Below are 20000 nucleotides of genomic sequence, written 5' to 3'. Positions count from 1 at the left end.
ATTAACATTATTTTTACCCTTATTATCATGATTATTATCATTATTGTTATCTTCATTATCATTATTATTTTCAATATTATTATCATTATTACCATCATTATCATTATGACCAACATCATTTTTACTGCTGTCATCATCATTGTTGCTGTTAGAAATAGCAGTAGCACTATTATTATGATAATTATCTTTATTATTATTATTATTATCATCAATACAATTATAACTGCTCTATTATTATAATTATATTTATTATTGTTATTATTATTATTATTATTATTATTACTATCATTGTTATTATTATTATTATTATTATTATTATTATTTTCATTATTATTATTATCATTGCTATCTTTGTCATCATTATCATTATTATTATTGTTGTCATTATTCTTATTCTTATTACTTTTATTATTTTAGCCTTTATTATTATTATCATTATATATGTATTCATTATAATTATTTATCTACTATCATTACTATCATTATTGTTATTATGATTATTATTATTATTATTATTATTGTTATTAATATATGATTATCATTATTACTTCTATTATCATTACCATCATCTTCATTATTACTCCTATTTTCATTATCATCATTATTACAATTATTATTAATATAATTATATCTATCATAATCGTTATCGTTTACATTATTATCATCACTATTATTTTTTATCATTATCATTAGTTGTAATATTATTCTTAGCAGTAGAATTATTAGCATCAGTATCATCACTATTACTGTCATTATCATTATTTTAATGGCCCCTGCTGCTGTTGTTTATATGGTTATTATCATAGTCATCATTTTATCATCATCGCTATTACCATTATCATCACTAATATCATCACTAATAGCACTGGTAATGATGGATAATTCATCTCGTATAAATGGTCAGGTGAAAGGAAAAAAAAAGAGGAAGAGGGAGAGGAAGAGGAGGAAGGGAAAGAAGAAGAAGAAGAAGAAGAAGAAGAAGAAAAGAAAATAGAAGAAGAAGGAGGAGGAGGAGAAAGAAGAAGAAGGAGAGGGAGGAGGAGGAAAAGAACAAGATCAAGAAGGGGAACATTAACAAGAAAAAGAAGGAGATGAAGGCTCGGAAGAAGGCTGAGAAGAGAAGAAAATCAGAAGAAAAATTAAACGCAAAACCTTCCCCCCAAAACTCCAATGACCCTTGACCTTTGACCTCACCTCTCATAGCAGCCAACCGCCTGTCTTCCAGCGTTCTGATCGTAGCAGCGACCTGCGTGTCCACATACATGGCGAAGGCGAGGTCATGGTAGATAGGCACTTCTTGGTCCCTGGCACTTGGCACTTGCCCCCCCTCGCCGTCGGGAGACACGCTGTTGTTGTTGGTTTCCACTTCATTCCCCAGGATATTGATGGCGACGAGGCCGATCTGAGGGGAAGGAGGGGGTTAAGTACTGTATTGGATAGATAAATTTGTATAACTGGTGTCTAATTGGGGGATTTTGTGGCTGATTGGTGTATTTGGCGTCTGACTAGTGTGTTTGGCGGTTAATTGGTGTATTTTGCAGTTAACTGATGTACGTTTCGTCATCTATTTGGCGTCTAATTTGATGTATTTGGCGTTTATTTGATGTACGTTTCGTCGTGTGATTCGTATGTCTTTTTTAGTTGTTGGTTTCTCATTCGTTTAAGAGGATGCTGATGGCGACGAGGCCCATCTGAGTGGAGGGAGTAGTCTATTGGAGATGTGGTTTTGATATAATTGGGGTCTGATTGATGTATGGGTCGGCCTGTGATTTGCGTTGTGATTTTACTTTTTGTTACTTGTTTCTAATTCGTTGTCCGAAATGTTGGTGGCGACGAGGCTGATACAAGGAGAGGGAATTGGGGATTTGGTTTTGGATTGCAGTTATGGTCTTTCTATAATGATCATTTAATTTATGTGTTGTTGTTTCTTGCCCTGGGCTTCGTGAATATTATCGCTTGCTACTGCTTCTGAGGAAGGGGAGGACGGGGTGAGTAATAAGAACGATCTCCTCTTACGATTATTCATGAATCAACGACTTCATTACCGCCGTTGTTCTTGTCGTTCTTATTCTTATGAGTGCGTGAATATCACTACTTTGCCCCCCAATTCGCTGCCCAGGAATTTGACGACAATAAGGCCGATTCGTGCATTAGGGAAGGGGGGAGGGGGGCCTTGTAATAAGCAAGGAAGTAATAAACGTCTCTGCTTACAATAATCATTTAATCAATATATGTTTTGTTCTGTGTGTATCATTATCTATCCCTCCTCCGTTGCCCAAGGCACTGATGGGCACAAGGCCAGGTCTCTAAGGGCTCACGTGTGAATAAGCAGTAACAAGGGTGTGGTCCTTCCATATTCCTTGATTAATACGTTTTTTATTCTGCGGTTAATGCTCGGGTTCCTTGTTTTATCATTGTCTCATTGCCTACGACATTGGTATTAAAGAGTGGTAATGAGATTTCTACAGTTATTCAGCGCTTCATGAAATAATCCGAGTTTTTAAAGAACTGCTGTTTATATGTGATTTGTGGTTACAGTCGCTCCGATTATATATTAATAACGACGATCTGCTTTCATTGCCGTACATCGAATACAGTAACTTAAAAGATACGTAGTTTATTAGTGTTAGTGCTACTATAATTGTTGTTGTTGTTGTTGTTGTTGTTGTTGTTGTTGTTGTTGTTGTTGTTATTATTATAATTATTATTATTATTATCATTATTATTATTATTATTTATTCATCACTACTGTTATTATTATTATCATTATGATTGTCATCATCATTGATAATAGTAATATCAAAATGATTATAATTATAATTTTTATCATTCCTATTATTATCATTATGATTATCATTATTGTTTACATTTTTGTTATTATCACTATCATAATTATAATTACAATCATCATTATTATTATTATCATTATTATCATTATTATCATTATTAATATCTTTATTATTATTATTAGCATTATCATAATTACTATTATTATTATTATCAATATTAATATTATTATTATTATTATTATTATTATTACTATTATTATTATTGTTATTATCATCATTATTATTATTGTCATTATCATTATTTTTATTATTATCATTATTATTATTAACATTATCATTATCATTGATATTAATATTATTCGTTTTAGTATCATTATCATCTATATTATCATTACTGATGCTATTAATGTTATTAATATTGTTGCTATCATTATTATCCCAACTAATTGTTATCATTATAACCAATATCAATATTCCTATCATCATTATTATCATTATCACTATCATATCATAATCACAATCATCATTATCAACATAACTACCATTATTATCAACGTCCGAATATTAATATTTGCCGTGCTATTCATAGATGGCTAACCGGGCAGTCTGTGTGTGTGTGTGGCGAGATTAACTCTCTAATTAATGAATTAGCTCTCTAATTAATGAATGAACATAAATAGCAACAGGAGTATGTGTCTAAGTGAAGGTAGGTGATATTAATGACCGGTCAGATATAGCTATCTATCCTTCAATTAAACAGTGTGCTTAATTTGTGTTTTATAATAATGTTAATGCTGAGAGGGAGCTGGGTTATAATATTGTCAGTGTATTCATACCATCGTGAATAAATTATAAACTACATGTTCTCTTCATAATGCTTAATGTAAAGGAGATTATTTGGACATTATGTTAATGGTGATTTGGAATGCATGTGTGTTATTAGCGACTATTATTGCATTACTACCATCATTATTTACATTAATATAGCTTTCATTACCATTATTGATATTATTATTATTATTATTATTATTATTATTATTATCATTATTATTATCATTATTATTATTATTATCATTATTATTATTATTATTACTATTATTATTATTATTAGTAGTAGTAGTAGTATAACTATTATCATTATTATTATCATTATTATCATTATTATTATTACCATGTTTATTATTATCATTATTATTATGATTATTATTATCATTATTAATATTATTATTATTATTATCGTTACTGTTATCATTATTATGATCATCACTATCAACATCATCATTATTATCATTATCATCGTTATTATTATTATAATTATTATTATCACTACCATTATTATTATTATCATTATTATTATTATTATTATTATTATTATTATTATTATTATTATTATTATTATTATTATTATTATTATCATTATCATCATTATAATTATTAGTATCGTTATTATTATCATCATTATTATTGTTATTATCATTATAATTATTATTATTATTGTTACTACTACTATTACTATTATCATTATTATCATTATCATTATTACTATTACTACAACTACTATAATCATTATAATAATTATTATTATTATTATTGATATTATTATTGATATTATTATTATTATTATTATTATCATTACTATTATTATCATTATTATTATTACTTCTACTACTACTACTACCACTACTGCTACTATAATCATCATTGCCATTATCATTATTACACCCATTAATATCATTATCATTTCATTACTGGTGTTATTCTTATTGTTGTTAAAGTTAGTGGTACTAGTGCTGTTGTTATTATTACTAGTACCATTGTCATTATCATTATTATCATTATTTTATCATCATCACAATTATCCTCACAATCATTAATATTAAAATAACTATATCTATAACAATGATAACAGTGTCAATAATAAGGTAAATTCAAGCAGCAACAATGACATAAACAAATAAGAAATTATTATCTTGACAAGAATAGAAATAACAAGGATAATGACAATAATAATGACAAAATAATAACAATTACAACAGCAATAATAATAATAAAAACAACTATACTAGTAGTAATGATGATGATGATGATGATAATGATAATAGCAATAAAACAATAATTATAATAATAGTAATGATAATAATAATAATAATAATAATAATAATAATAATGATAATAATAATAATAATAATAATAATATGAAGAAGAAAGATAATGACAATAATAATCAATTAATAATTATACTAATAAAAATAATGATAATAAAGATAATACTAACAATAGTGATGATGATAATTCTAATGATGATAACAACAACAAGAAATATTATTAATCTTTATTTTTGTTGCTGTTGTTGTTAATATCATAGTTCTTGTTATAGTACGAGTATCATTATCATTATGATTATGATAATCATCATTATCATTGTCATTATAGCATTTTCATAATTATCATTATTTTCATTATTATTAACATTATCATTATTATTATTACTATTATCATTATTATTATTATTATCATTATTATAATCATTATCACTGTTATTATTGTTATTATTATTATTATTATTATTATCATTATTATTATTATCATTATCATTATCAATATTATTAATATCCAGATTTCATTATAACTATTACTATCACCAATATTATAATTTTGATAGTTATTATCATTATCATTATCTTCATTGTTATCATCATGATAATTATTACCATGATCATTATTATCATTATTGTTATCATTCTCAATATCATGTTTATTTCTGTTATTATCATTGTTATCATCTTTATTAGTGTTATCAATATCATTATCATTATCATTCTCCTTGCTGTTGTATTATCATAATGATTGGTATTATCTTATCAATATTATTACTGGTATTCTTATTTCTTATTACTAATATTTATATAATTATTACTATCATTGTTATTACCTTAATCATTACGATTTTAATACAAAGTTATCATCAATTTAACTCCTTATCATTATCAACAATACTTAGCAAAATCAACACCTTGATTCATCATCAGGATTATTATCATTACCATCCCCATTGTTTATAAAGAAAAATAAAAAAACAAAAACAAAAACAAAACAAAAACTCACCTGATTGTAAAGATTCAATCTATTGATATGATTCTTGTGCAGAACGAGCTTGAGGAACGTCCCAGTGCAGTCTACGGTCACAGACTTGAGTTCCCGAGCCTTGAACTGGGAGTGCTCGTTGTCTGAGAGGGTAATGTAGCCAAGCTGGGCGAACCTCACGTTGTAGAGAGCCACCTCGCGGCCTGGAGGAACGTCGCCGATGTACAGCTCGATTTTCTCCGCTGCGGAATGAAGGAAGGTGTGAGAGTTTTTATATTTGTATATTTGTTTATTTGTTTATTTTGGGTGTGTGTGTGTTTGCTGGCTCCTCGGATACATATATCTATCTATATGTCTATTTCTTTGTCTGTCTGTTTGTATAGATACATATTTACGTGTATGTATCTATGGATATATGTGTGTATATATATATATATATATATATATATATATATATATATATATATATATATATATATGTCTGTGTGTGTGTAAACATGTATTTATATGTATATGTATATATATATATATATATATATATATATATATATATCTGTGTGTGTGTGTGTGTCTGTGTGTGTGTGTGTGTGTGTGTGTGTGTGTGTGTGTGTGCGAGTGCGTGTGCGTGTGCGTGTGTGCGTGTGTGTGTGTGTGTGTGTGTTCGTGTGCGTGTGCGTGCGTGTGTGTGTGTTTGTGTGTGTGTGTGTACGTATGTGTACATATATATAAACACACACATATATACAAATATATTCATATCAAGATTTAGATTTTCACGGTGATGATAGCCTGTTTTTTGTTACGAATGTTGAGGGAATCAGGAGCCCTAACACTGAAAAAATTATGTCACCCATAATAGGTGAAATTCAAAATATAATGATTAAAATTTAACGGACTTCCTACTAATTTATCCGTCCATATACACAGTTTATCAAGCTATCTGCCTATCAATTTACCCATCGAACTATCTATCTTTTTGTCTTTCCCTCTAATGAGATACATCTTCGTGTCTTCGTTATATCCCATATCAGTATACTATTTCCATATTGAATATTTATTTATTGATGAAATAGCATTCTCTATAACATGATGTAATTATGCCAGGCGAGCTCAAAGTTAATTATTCCTCTTTATCATTATCATCCTTAATTGCATTACATTTCACAAACAACAAAAAAGTCATTCCTTGACGTGACTGGCAGTTATAACGTTGTATATGTGGTTGTTGTTGTTGTTGTTCGAGTTACCGCTTCGTATATTTGCTTTCTGTTTTTGTTGTTGTTGTTGTATTTATGGATATTCCAAGTTCAATATTTCTTTCTCGATAAATTGATGAATGTATTTTCTATTGACTTCATATGTAATGCGTATCCACGATTGTTATATATTAATTGTGATATAGGATTGAACACTCAACTAAGGGCCAATGCATTCTTCTATCAGTAATGATAAATCAACATTATTTTTGGCTGTATTGATATTATTGATATGTTGATGATTTGTTCGTATATCAATAAATGTGTATATGTGATTGTATTTGTTTAGTTACATCCTCGGAAATATTACAGAATCGAAAGAACTTTCTATTCACTTAAACCAACCTAAACAAGATAGATTAAATAAACATAAAAACGGCAAATCAACAAACAAAACAAGAAAAAAATCAATACCTTCCAGGTCCAAAGAAACAAACAAACAAACAAACGACAATGAAATAATCCCAAGTTTATGAATATGCATAAGAAGAGCAAGGGTAGGCCTATTTGACCTTGGCAGTCGCGAGAATAGTATTAAGCGTCGATAAATTATGACCCTTGAATATAGGCTTCATATAGGCCTACTCACGTGAACTTAGAGGGGAGGGGGGGGGGGGGGAGGAGGATACGATGTATGTTGAGTGCATAACATTCAGCAAGAAATGTTGTTGTTAAAAAGATTATATGTTTGTTAGTTTTTGTTTTGCTGTTCAGTATCTTTTTGTTCATAAAAAATATGTATTTTTTATTCCTTTCGTTAACTTATCCCTTCCAATACATGCCGCTACCCATCTATCTATTCATCTATCTACCCTACCTATCTATATATTCAGTCTATCTACTTCCCCTATTTATATGATATATCCCTCTATCTATCTCTCCATATTTCTTATTATCTATTATTTGACCCGTCTATTTATCTGTCTGTCTGTTCACATATATCTGTCTGCATAATTTTATGTCTATCTATCTTTATATTTATCTATCTGTCTGTCTGTTCACATATATCTGTCTGCATAATATTTATCTATCTGTCTGTCTGTTCACATATATCTGTCTGCATAATATCTATCTATCTGTCTGTCTGTTCACATATATCTGTCTGCATAATTTTCTGTCTATCTATCTTTATATTTATCTACCATTTCCTCTATCAATCTGTCTGTGTCTGCCTCTCTATCTCTCTTATCTACCTGCCTTCCTATCAGTCTATCTACGTGTCTATATGTTTTATCTATATTTATATTTACCTGTTTACCTGTCTATCTATTTATCTAGTTATCTGTCTACCTGTCTGTCCTTTCTGTTGGTTTATTTTTGACGAATATTCCCTTGTTTTAAACTTGTTAATTCCCACCAATGCTATCCGTAATTTTAATGTACTCTATTTTACAACGATGAAAACGGTGATTAAATGGAACAACATGAAGAGGACGAAGAAGAAGAAGAAGAAAAGAAGAGGCAGTGAGAGAGAGAGAGAGAGAGAGAGAGAGAGAGAGAGAGAGAGAGAGAGAGAGAGAGAGAGAGAGAGAGAGAGAGAGAGAGAGAGAGAGAGAGAAAGGTCGGTATATCATCAAGCTGTCCTGTCACCCCAACACTAAATATATATATATATATATATATATATATATATATATATATATATATATATATATATACATATATATATATATATTTTGTTTTATTTTTTTTTTTAACTAAACTCAATCAAATATAGCAATACAAATATTAATAATAACAATAAACACAATCCCCATCATCACTATTCACCGCAAAGCACATATCTCAACCCACTAAAAGAAAAAAAATATTCGATTCCAGGCACGTATCCCTCCCGACCTCGACCGCTCCTCGCCGCCGCCGCCGCCGCTTAGCCTCATCTGAAGCCAAATCAGCTTCGGGGTTCATGGCCCAAGCAGCACATTACGAAAGGGTTCCGGGCCTATAATTCAATCGGAAATAATGTCTGGGAACGGGGGTCTGCTTGCTCTGCTTTGCTTGGCTTGATGGAGGGATGCGTGTGTAGATACTTGAATGGATGTGTTTATATGTAGGTGGTAGATGGGTGTGTGTGTGTGTGTGTGTGTGTGTGTGTGTGTGTGTGTGTGTGTGTGTGTGTGTGTGTGTGTGTGTGTGTCCTTGCGTGCGTGTGTGTCATTGAGATAGGAAGGAGAAAGAGAGAGAGAGAGATATTGGCTATGTATGTAAGTATGTACGCACACGTAAATATATTCTGTCAATATCAAATTCAAATTAACGGAAATCATACTGTGAAATGTTTGGAAACACCAGTATTGCCCAAGCATCCCAGTGGAAAATGACAACGTAAATGTTGTCTCATTTTCCAAACTAAAATGACTTTTCACACAACAGGGATTCCGTTTATCATGATTTTTCTTTCTTTCTTTCTTTCTTTCTTTCTTTTTACTAATTTCGTTTCTATTTTTCAACAAACTTATGTGATTTTTTTGTATTTTTTGTGAAACTGGAGAAACGTTTCACTCCCTCCCTCCCCTAAAAATACTTTTCTTTGATGATGTTAAATTAGAGTTTCTTCAAGTTGCCAAACTCTTTTAACTAGGTTATTTGCTTATGCTAAATTAAAGAGAAAATGTAAAGAAAACGACGGAGAAAATTAATTTTCTGTGTTCTTTCAAAAGTACACACATACACACAGGTATAAATACACGTGCACATATACCCACACACACGCTCACGCGCGCGCGCGAACCAAACTCACTAAACCTGTTGTGTACACAAGCTGCTTTCCAGGTCACGTACGCAAGTCTAGGGTTACACACACGGTCACCATTTATCTTTTACACACATTTAGGCTATGTACAGTACATTAACTAAGAAAACACATAGACACACACATACACACAAATAAACATGGGCATACTATGCGGGATGCACAAGCAAATGTAATTCGCAAGCAGGCAAAGCATTCACACACTTTTAGAAGTTTTGCAAACATGACTCGTATACATCGCGAGTGTCTCGTTCACATTCATACTAACCGACGCAGATGCACTGACGTGGCCGCATACGCACATGCACACACACAAAATGTGCATGCGCGCATACACGGACTTACAGAAAGTGAGAGAAAAAGAGAGAGAGAGAGAAGGGAGGTGGAGAGAGAGAGAGAGAGAGAGAGAGAGAGAGAGAGAGAGAGAGAGAGAGAGAGAGAGAGAGAGAGAGAGAGAGAGAGAGAGAGACAGTCGGTAAGTCCTCAGGTGATATAGGTTTCCCATCTCTGACGTTCCTACGTAATCACCTATCTCTTAGGTGAGCGAGCGACTCCGACCAAACCGAGTTATGGCGACATCTCATTATCATAATAGTCTCAGGACCCCCATTAATCAACGCAGGATCTGTTCCTCTTAGCGGTAATACAATTGTTAACTCGGTTAGGAGATACACAGCGAGCAAATTTCATGGGGATATTAAAAGCGGTTTTTCAATCTTGAAAAAAACACACATATATAAATATGTATATATATACATTTATATATAAATACACACACACACACACACACACACACACACACACACACACATATATATATATATATATATTGTTGTGACCAGGATGGAATTTAGTATTAGCAGTTTTAAGAGAGGTTGAGAAAGGGTCATAGAGGGAAGTGGATGGATAGAGGGAAAGGGAGGGAGGGAGAGGAGAAGAGGGAGTGGGAGAGAGGGGGGAGAGAGAGAAGGGAAGAAGAGGAGAAAAGAGGAGGGAGAGTGGGAAATAACGAAATATAAGAGATAATAAGAAGAGAAGTAGAGACAGAAAAAAAATATATATATGTATATATGAACAAGAGAAACGGAGAACAGGAGACTATACCAACAGCCTTCAACCGTTAGTCCCATAGTCACACACCGCTCCCATTCACCAGGGGCTTGTGTTGACAGACCCCCTCAAATGCAGTCCAGTACTTCTTACTCAGGTTCTGTGTACAGTTCAGATTATGCGGCTGCCCTCACAAGATTACATTTTGAGAGGATCCAGGAAGGGGTTGCATCACGCCCTATATCGTCTCTCTGTCAAATGATTTGGCGCTGAATTTCGGTCTTTGTCTTTATGTATAAAAGAGTTACTGAAGACATCTCGGTGGCTAGTGCTTTGAGTTCAAATTGGCACTGAAAAGATTTTAGGTGCATATAAGCCGACTAGATCTCGGTCATAAATCACCGGGTGTGTGAATACAAAGCAAAGGCAAATAAAAGGTGCAAAAAAATCGTTGAAAATTTGAAAAAGACACGATAAAAAGTGATAAAAGAAGGCACTAATTCATCCCTTAACAGCGATGACGGCAAGCTGGCATAGAGAAACAGGGGCAAAGTGTATATTTTGTCTCTCCTCTTTTTACATGGAGAATAACTGTCACTCATCAGAAAGAAGTTCTTTCAAACGCAGCCTCGGGAGGGCGTTTAAAATAAAAAATGAAAAAGTGTTGAACAGATGCAGAGGAAACGTTATAGTCTTGATATGAAAAAATATTGTGCCTGTCTCTTTTCATCATTGATTTTTTTTTTTTTTTTTTTCGAATGAATTATAACCTGACCAATTTCAAATGCACTTTATGCACCGGTTGTTGCAGATGTTATTTTACGCAGGTACATCATAGGGCTGGAGTTTGGCTCTGGATCAAAGCACGTAAATTTTATTACTGCGTATAGAGGTTTTTATTCGTCTACATAAAGCTTTGAATAGTAGGATTGTATAAATTATACAAAACCTACTTAAGAACTGTCTTGTAAATTGTTGTGAAGTGTGTTTGAGTCACTTTTTTGAAACATCAAAGACCGCAGTTCCATCCCAAAGGGAAGACCATTTAACACTGCCTGAGGATGTTTGAAGTGAGATGCTGCTGTCTCGCACGGATGCCAAGCCCCAGGCTATACATCACGAGAGACTGGCCATCCAATTTATGGAGGTCAGCAGATCAAGGACAATTACTCATATTTCAGTTTTGTTAAAAACCTGCTTAAAATACACGAGCACAATTGAGAGAGTGTGTCCCAATCGATAAAAAAGATTGAACATGAGGAGTCACATCATAGACCTACCTTTAAAAAAAATATCAAGAAATCTTAGAAATGCTCCCTGGCTCCTGGACAGCACAGAGTTGCGCTCCATAAAATAAAAAAAAATCATACAATGTTCAATACTCTATTTACCAGCGGAGGCACAGCAAACAGCCCCCTTCGCGTTCCTGAATCGAGACCCTGGACCGAGCGGAGATAATCATTAAAGACAAACACAGACGTCTATCCAAGCTCCGTCGTCTTTGGTCTTGAAGAAATTCTGCGGGTCTTGCAGATTCCGTTCAGTTCTTTAAAAAAAAAAAAAAAAAAGAGAGAGAGAATTCCTCAAGCCAGGCCCTCTTCTTCAGCCCCCCAACTGTGACACGAACAGACGAGCACCCACAACGCCCTTGTGCCTCCATTCCAGGTCCACATATACCCCTGGAAATACGAGAAGACGACCTACGCCAAAGGGTCCGCACATGGTACCAGAACTTTACGCTAGAACAAATTGTTTATATTCTAACGGATAAGATTCGTATTCCTTGTACGAAATTATGTGGTGTGCTATTTTAAATATCATTCAACTTCCGAGGTGGTTTTAAACAATAATATACAACATATAACGGAAGCAAGGTGTATTTACAATATATATATATATATATATATATATATATATATATATATATAAATACATACATATGGACACAAACACAGTAATGGAGAAATACAGGAGACAGATTTAAAAGACATAGCGAAAGAGAGAGAGAGAGAGAGAGAGAGAGAGAGAGAGAGCAGACACAGAATTGAAAGAGAGAGCGAGAGAGAGACCAGGCGAACCAATTAACTAAGCGAAGCTGCTGACCGCTGTGGGATTGTTGTGTTAAGGAATGCAAGGAGCGAGAGGAACCAATTAGAAACTAATTGTTTTGCAATCAGGCTCTCTTGTCTCTTGCTAACTCTCTACTCCCACTCCTATATCTATTTGGTTGACTCCCATTCTCTGTGATATTGTTCTCTTGATCTCACTGCATATCTGTCTGATTTTCTATTAATCTTTATCTGTCTATCTGTCTATTTATTTGGCTATCTCTCTCTCTCCCTCTCTCTCTCTCTCTCTCTCTCTCTCTCTCTCTATATATATATATATATATATATATATATATATATATATATATATATATATATATGTGTGTGTGTGTATATATATATATATATATATATATATATATATAATTCTCTGTCTTTTATCTCCCTCTCTTCCCCCCATATCTCTTTGTCGTATTATTATTTCTCCCCTTTTCTTCCGCTCTTTTTGTTACCTCCCTTCTCCCTCTCCCTAAATTTAAGGCCACTTCAACGCCCCAGACTTATATTTCTATCCTTACCAGCAAAAAAGCATCTGAGAAACGAGAAAATATCCCAATAATGTCCAAAATATATCCCGAGCTGGCAACTCTTCGGTGTTGCTGTCCGGATATTGCTGAATATCCCTCTTTCTCTGTTTCCCTCCTTTCATGTCTCCCATCCTTACCCTCCTCTTCATTCTCCTTTTTTTTTCTCTCTCTCTCTTCCTTCTCGTCCTCCCTTCTATTCTCTTCCTCTCCTACCTCCTCCTTTCTCTTTCTCTTCGTTCCCACAAAACCCCCTTTCTTCTTCTATTTTGCTTCTCCCTGTCTTTCACTCGTCTCTCTCTTCATCTCCTTCTCTTTTCCCTCCATTTCCACCATTATATTTTTTTTCTTCCTCCATTCTCTCACTTCTCTTTCTCATAATCATCATCCTTCTCTTCTTTATCTGGTTCTTCCTTCCTACTTCATATCTCTTTTTCACTCTCTCTTCCTCTCTTCCTCCTTCCTCCCGCCTTCTCCTTTTCCCTCATTTCTTTTTTATTTATCTTGATAGGGATGGTAATGATAACATTAACAATAAAGAAAATAATCTTAATAATAACAATATCATTACTAATATTATCATTTACTATCATCATTATTGTTATTGTTACTGTAATTGTTACTGTTAATATCATCGTTATCGTCATTGTCATTGTAATTGTCATTGTCATTGTCATTGTCATTGTCATTGTCATTGTCATTGTCATTGTCATTGTCATTGTCATTGTCATTGTCATTGTCATTGTCATTGTCATTGTCAATGTCATCGTCATCGTCATCGTCATCGCCATCGTCATCGTCATCGTCATCATTATCATTATCATTATCAATAATAATAATAATAATAATAATAATAATAACAATAATAATAATGGTATTGTCATTAGCATTACGATTATTATTATAATCAGTATTACTTTTATTATTATTATCATAATAATAACAACATCTATAATAATGATGGTAATAATAATAACTACCGATAACAATGATAACAATGATAACAAATAATTATTATAAGTGACAATAATATCAATAATACAAATAAGAATGATGATAATAACAATATCATTATTATCAGCATTTTTATTATAAATTATTTTCACTATCATTAATTATTCTTATTATCATAATTCATTATCATTGTCATTGTTATTATTGTTGTTGTTGTTGTTATCATTATTATTATTATTATTAATATTGATACCATTATTATCATCATTATTGCTATTTTTCCTATTATGATTATTATTATAATCATTTTTATTATAATAATCAATATGATTATCTTTTTCATTATCAATGATTTCCTTAATTATTATAGTATAATATTATTATTATTACCACTTTTTCTATTATTTTTATTATTATTATTATTATTATTATTACAATTACTCTAATCATAATAATTATCATTACTGATATCATAATAATAATAAGTTATTATTATTATTATTATATCATTATTGTCATCATTATTGTTATCATTATTATCATAATTATTTATTATTATTATCATCATCATCATCATCATCATCATCATCATCATCATCATCATCATCATCATCATCACCATTATCATTATCCTTCTTATTATCGTTATCCTTATCATCATACCTAATGCTGTTATTATGATAACAATAATCATGAGGATGATAATGAGAATATAATATCGATTAAAAATAGTCATTAATATAATAGTATACAGTAATATATTAATTGCAAAAACCGAAATATAATATTTTTTAAATTTTGTTTTATTTTTTATTATCAATATTCCGAATATAAATATGTAGAGAAATTTAGAGAAAAAAATAAAATTATATAAAGTATATAGTAATAGATAAAAAAAAAAAATCACTTAGCGAATTTAATAGTGGTTGACATTTACTTAATTCAACCCAATAAAATTGTCAGTGACGTCATGGTCTTAATTCCGTACGTTACAATAATAATGATGATAATAACAATTCTAATAACGTTTATTTTATCATCATCACAATTAAGAGAAAACAAGAAGGAAGGGAAGATGACGAGAAGAAAGGGAGGAAGAGGTGAAGAAAGGACAAGGGAGAGCATGAGAACGAGGAAGAGAGAGATTATTGATTTTGACATTATCTATTATTACTGTTATTATCATCATTGTGTGATATTATTACTAATATTTGTATTATTTATACTATTATTATTGTTATTATCATTATTATCATTGTTATTGTTATTTTCACAATAGCAATAATAATATTGATAATAATAGTAATGATGATAATGATAAACAATCATAATAATCATAGCAATACATATTATCATTTATTATTGTTGTTAGTATTTTTTCATTATCAATATTATATTCATCATCACATTTATCATTTATCATTGTTCATATTATTACTGTTATTATGATTATCATTTTCATTATTATTATCAATATCATTACCATTACCATTATTACCATTATTATGATGATCATTAAAATGACTTTATTATCATAATTATTCTCATTATTTGATTATTATTATTATCATTATTATTATTATCATTGTTGTTGTTGTTACTATTATTACTATTATTGTGGTTTTGTTGTTATCTTTTAAATTATCATGATTATTTTTATCATTATCACTACTGTTGTTATTATAGTAAATAAAATTGACTTTATCATCTTTATTTTCATTATCATCTTTATTATCATTATCATTATTGATATTGTCATTATTTTTATCATTATTGATACTATTATTATTATTATTACTATTATTATTATCATTATCATTACCATCATTATCATCATCGTTATCATCATCATTATCATCATCATTAAACACAATGGCTTAATTTCCCGGCTTAATACGTAAATAATTCGTTACAAAGCATCCTGTGAGTATTCTGCCTTGTGTTTTGTATCTAAATAGCACATACAGATTATTTATGTTTACATTAATCTATTTAAGTTACTCTGGTAAGTTTCCTTATGATTAACAAAATCCCCGGCTAGTTTTCCATAACTTTTAGCACATACCGTAGTATACAAGACTTAATTTCAATTTACAGGCGCTCCACTTGCTGGGTGGCCTTTAGTAATATTAGTCTGTATAATTGCTGCATCATCCATCCTTCTGGTAAGTAAATTCCCCACCACGGTGTCCCCCTTGAAGAGGCACGTGCAGGCGAGCAAAGGGCCGAGTGGATGGCAGCTCCCAACCCATATGTCAGTTATTTTTATGCTGTTTCTTGTTTACGCTGGTAGAGGCTCTGGCCGAGGTACAAAGGCGGATGTATCCAGACTCAGACATTGCCCAGTTATTAAATACGAAAAGGACCAGGTTCATCGAGATTATGAAGATCCTTGCTAAAGCGGTGAGCGAAGACCTCGCTTCATGTTGGACATGATTGACATATTTGAAAATAATGATATAAGATCTACTGGAGAAAGTCTACAGTTTGATTCACCACTGTTGGGAATTCCATGGGATCCCACATAAAATCCGATTGGATTTGCAGCAAGAATAAGGAAAAGCCAATTATGCGAAGCTGAACCTCGCCCGGACTGTGCCTACGAAAGGATCCGGCTCGATTCGACTGAGCTTAGGCCTTGCCCACCGTAGTGTCCAGCCACAGCAGTAACCTCCAGGCAACAATTTCAACTTCTCGCGCCTGGGCGCGAGAAGTTGTACTATCCCGGTGGCTGATTTGCAGCAGATGAAGCTGGAAACATTATGGGCGAGTATTCCTTTTGTAACAGATTAAGGCCATCATTTCTAGGCATCACAATGTGCAAATGCAATTATTACCCAATTAATTTGTGTGCATCGGAAGCACCAAAGTGCTTTCCAAGGTAGTGTGAAGATCTAATGCGAAATATATCTCCCTTTCTTCTTGTAGCGCTAAAAGGAAGAATGAATTCAAGGTCTTCCAAAATCCATGCAACATCAAACATCATATACTGCTCCAGGCCTTCGAAAGGGCCCTGGAGCAGTGAGAGGTGCTGCTCTTGGATTTTAAGATTTAAGACTTTTGGCCACATACGACATCCAAAGTATTGAAAGACAAATCCATTTTATGTTATCGGACCTTTTTAATCACATTTTACCTAATTAAATAATTGCACCTACTGTACATTTAATGTATGAAAAAATAAGAAAGTTGTAATAGGAACTGCTCTAGGAAAAAATCATCCAAAATAATGATAGTCTATTTGCAAATATGGTAAATTTGGTTAGGGTTAGCTTTAAATGCACTATTTCTGGCTTAGGAAATAATTTTCATTCCCTATCTGATAATGGAGGTCAGCGAAAGGTGTAGGATTTTTTAAAAATTACGTTTGGAAATCACGAAAGGTTTTCGTATAAATGACAAATTATGGACGCTGACAGCTGCCCTGAATTAGTTGCCCAGATATTTGAGAGGAATGTGGACAAACTGGCAGATGAGTAGTAGTGTTTATTACACCGCCACGATGTGCAACCGTGTTTAAAATAACAGTCATCTCTGTGTAGGACACTGACGGATTAGTTTCTAGTCCTAAGACAAAATGCAGAGGTGGTAGACAATTTTATCTGTCAACTAATGGGTCCTTTAAGCTGCTCGTTACACTTACAGTTTTCTCTTGAAAGCCATGTCACACCTTTGGGATTTAGCTTTAACCAACTACCCCATTAGCACTAGAAGTAAAGCTTCCACTAAGCACTTTGCTGCCAAGCACGAAGTTAACGATCCAGAATTCACCACAAGTAGATACAGGCGCTCATTACAGGGCAGCTTCTGCGACCACTTTGTGTGTGTGTGTGTGTGTGTGTGTGTGTGTGTGTGTGTGTGTGTGTGTGTGTGTGTGTGTGTGTGTGTGTGTGTGTGTGTGTGTGTGTGTCGACATCGTAATTTGAGTCTCAAGTTTGGCTTTGAGCTTTAACTGTGTTCATATCTTAGTCGACTTGGCCAACGGAAAGTGACTAGCAGTGACTGGAATAAAACGCACCCCAGGTCTCTTGCCCTTTGGTAAATAGTCCTGCATTCCCATTTCGATAACAAGCCTTAGAGAATCCTTGCAATATACAAGTTCTTCTGTTTGGTTAAAGTAAGTAAGGAAGAGCCTCCCCTTTAGTCTGATAAGCTTTTTCTCTTTTTTTTTTTTTCTTTTTTTTTTTAATTCCGGCTTTAAGCATGTCTTTGCTTTTAGCCAGGAAGCTAACAGGTCAGATGGTTTCTCTGAACTTTCGTATAATCAATAGAACTCTTCTTGATAGAAATATGAAGTATCGTATGCAATCTTTTTATACCCTTTCACTTTCACCACCTGTGATACTCTCCTGCATTTCTTCCATATTCAGCAGTGGAAGTGAAAGCTGGCAATAACGTTAGACTTTATATTCCAAACAAAAACAAAAACAGTCACCGCGGTATATTTTCGACTCCTTCTACGACAAAGTTTTCCTTAATTCATTTTCCCTTTGCTTTATGAGCACTGCGCTTTTGCGACCATATGGGGAGACCAACACTGGACGTGGTCTCTTGGCTGCATTCTAAAATAAGCAAGATGTGTTTGTTTTGCAAAATATTTGATATTTTATTTTCGTTTATTTGTTTAGTCTAATCGTTACAAATGTTGCAAAACACATGAGAAAAACCTCTCTATATTGGACACATATTAGTGTGTGATAAATATATTCATAATAACAATAATAAGTATAACATCATAAATATTATTGATGTTAGCAATAACAAAAAATAAATGAATTCATAAATTTGAATGACGTCAAATAGATATATTTACATTACTGAAATTTGATAAAAGCAAAGTTCAAGTGGAAACTTAACCTAACTGAAAACTTTAACCTTTTCGTTCCAAAGCCGATACTCAGATCAACACAGTAGTTATTAAAAAGGGTTTTAAGTTCGTCCATTTCTTTGTCTCGTGTGTACAATTTCTTTTAACTGTACCCAGCAACTCACATCGAACGCCAACACAGAAGGAAATTGAACGCACGCACGAAGCCATCATCTACACCTTACACCTTTTATGCGGGTCTGAGGCTATGAGGGTGAAGTCATGTATTAATCCGCGTGCGTGTGTTATGGTTAGTAGGCATATTATCTTTGTTATCACAATCAGCGCAAATATCAGATTTATTAATATTACTTTTGTTATTATATTTTCGTCTTTATAACCATAATAACTTATTCCTAACAATCATTATATTATGATTGTTTGTGTGTGTGTGTGTGTGTGTTTGTGTGTGTGTGTGTGTGTGTGTGTATGTGTGTGTGTGTGTGTGTGTGTGTGTGTGTGTGTGTGTGTGTGTGTGTGTGTGTGTGTGTGTGTATGCACTTGCGCTCTCTCGAACCCGTGCCAAGTTTCACATCGCTTCCATCAAACGCGACTTCAGACGTAATTACTTGCCCTTTGTAACGTAAAATTCATCTTCTATATTCTTTTTTCCTAT

General features: G+C 32.5%; 1 protein-coding gene across 1 annotated transcript in view; it reads right to left on the bottom strand.

Moving 5' to 3' along the window:
- LOC125039285 (centrosomal protein of 104 kDa-like) overlaps positions 1-20000 on the bottom strand; it is an 89224-nt gene that overhangs the window by 65888 nt on the left and 3336 nt on the right. The window contains exons 3-4 of the mRNA XM_047633121.1: positions 5895-6115; positions 1195-1402 (exon numbers count right to left, since the gene is read on the bottom strand). Coding sequence (XP_047489077.1) covers positions 1195-1402; positions 5895-6115 — 429 coding nt within the window. The remainder of the gene's footprint in view (positions 1-1194; positions 1403-5894; positions 6116-20000) is intronic.

This window comes from Penaeus chinensis, chromosome 27 (genome assembly GCF_019202785.1).
Source record: "Penaeus chinensis breed Huanghai No. 1 chromosome 27, ASM1920278v2, whole genome shotgun sequence".
In the NCBI taxonomy this organism is placed as follows: Eukaryota; Metazoa; Arthropoda; class Malacostraca; order Decapoda; family Penaeidae; genus Penaeus; species Penaeus chinensis.
This window is presented reverse-complemented; position numbering and strand designations above follow the sequence as displayed.